This window comes from Egretta garzetta, unplaced genomic scaffold (genome assembly GCF_000687185.1).
Source record: "Egretta garzetta isolate BGI_Z169 unplaced genomic scaffold, ASM68718v1 scaffold678, whole genome shotgun sequence".
In the NCBI taxonomy this organism is placed as follows: Eukaryota; Metazoa; Chordata; class Aves; order Pelecaniformes; family Ardeidae; genus Egretta; species Egretta garzetta.
Window position 1 is genome coordinate 84,449 of NW_009260409.1, and position 1,533 is coordinate 85,981.

The following is a 1,533-nucleotide window of genomic DNA, read 5'->3' on the forward strand; positions in this document are numbered from 1 at the left end:
TGGCCTTGCTTTTTGAAGGAGACGTGACATTTTGAAGGCCGTGTTTTCACAAGCTGCCACTCCTAAGCATTTCCAAAACCTTTGCTTAATTCAGGGTGCCGCTTGGGTGGGAAACCCTTGTGAACCAAGTCTTAGCCCCAAGGAACATTACAGCGGCTCCTTCTTCAGCAGAAGGAGCGGGGAGGCATTTCCAGCCGGATGGGGGTCAGGGGAGCAAAGGGCAAAAGCTGATTGACAAGGAAAGAGAAATTTGGAGAGGATTGGGGCTGCGGAACGTGCCTTGGACCATGCCTCAGCCGAACTCTTTGGCTTAGGGCTCGGTCGTCCTTTGACATTGCTGGAATGTGCTTTACTGTCCGAGAGCAAGCAGCCACGGGCTGGGTACGTTTTCCTTGGAAAGACGGGCACCAAAGGAAACCGGAGAGGGAAAGCGTAAACACGGCCCCTAAGGGAATGCCGGGCGCAGATCCAAGCTGGGGTCTTTGGGATCAAATATCCCAACTCTTTGGCTTAGGGCTCGGTCGTCCTTTGACATTGCTGGAATGTGCTTTACTGTCCGAGAGCAAGCAGCCACGGGCTGGGTACGTTTTCCTTGGAAAGACGGGCACCAAAGGAAACCGGAGAGGGAAAGCGTAAACACGGCCCCTAAGGGAATGCCGGGCGCAGATCCAAGCTGGGGTCTTTGGGATCAAATATCCCATAGCTGGCAAGGCTGGAAAGAGAGCTCTCCTCATTTTGCCAAATTGGAACAAATCCGCAATTCTTCATTAATCTGGCACCTTTTTTTTTGGTTTCCAAGCGTGCCACGGGAGACAATGGGGGGACCAGAGGCGGCAGGAAAAGGTGCAGTTCCTCCATGGCGTACCTAATTGTGAAATCGTTCTCCCACAGCCAGGAAATCTGCCCCGCAGTTTGGCAGGCGAACAGTTTATGCCCCGCAGTTTATCTGGCCGGTTTATGGGTTTCTGCTAACAGGTGTGAATTAACCCGGTGGGGAGGATGGCCCAGAAAGAAAAATAACACACACACAAAAAAAAAAAAAAAAATATAGCAGGGTGCATGCCAAAAACGCACGGACAAACAAGTTCCAAAGGACAAGGGAGACGACTCCGAACACAAACACATCCCTTTTCCTCATTCGGGGTGGGGAGGCCTCGGGAGCCCCCGTTTTCCATTCCTGCCTGGTTGGGCGGCTCCGAAAATTGTTTTCGCATTTCCTCCACTCCCTGTGTTTTCCAGAACTTTACAAGCGTTGACCGCTTTTATGACCAAGGGCAAAATAGCCGCCGCCTGTCAGGGAGGAACATGGGTTCAGCAAAAACTGTCGAGGAAGGAAAATTCGAGGGTTTCTCCGAGTCAAAAGGCTCCTACGGGGACAACGCAACTGTCCCCGCTCCCCAAATCCTGGCTGGAAAACAGGGGCGAGGGACCCGCCCCGGGCACTGTTTATAGGCAGGACGTGGTTGTTTGTCCCCGCTCGGATCCAGATAGACTTGTTGACAAAAGAAATTCCCCCGTTTATCTACGGCGAGG

General features: G+C 52.6%; 1 protein-coding gene across 1 annotated transcript in view; it reads left to right on the forward strand.

The window, feature by feature from the left end:
* The window catches only part of LOC104130473 (hemojuvelin-like), an 11,559-nt gene extending 10,107 nt beyond the window's left edge, over positions 1–1,452 (forward strand). The window contains 1 exon segment of the mRNA XM_035899016.1: positions 1,240–1,452. Coding sequence (XP_035754909.1) covers positions 1,240–1,452 — 213 coding nt within the window.
* The last annotated feature ends 81 nt before the right edge of the window (positions 1,453–1,533 follow it).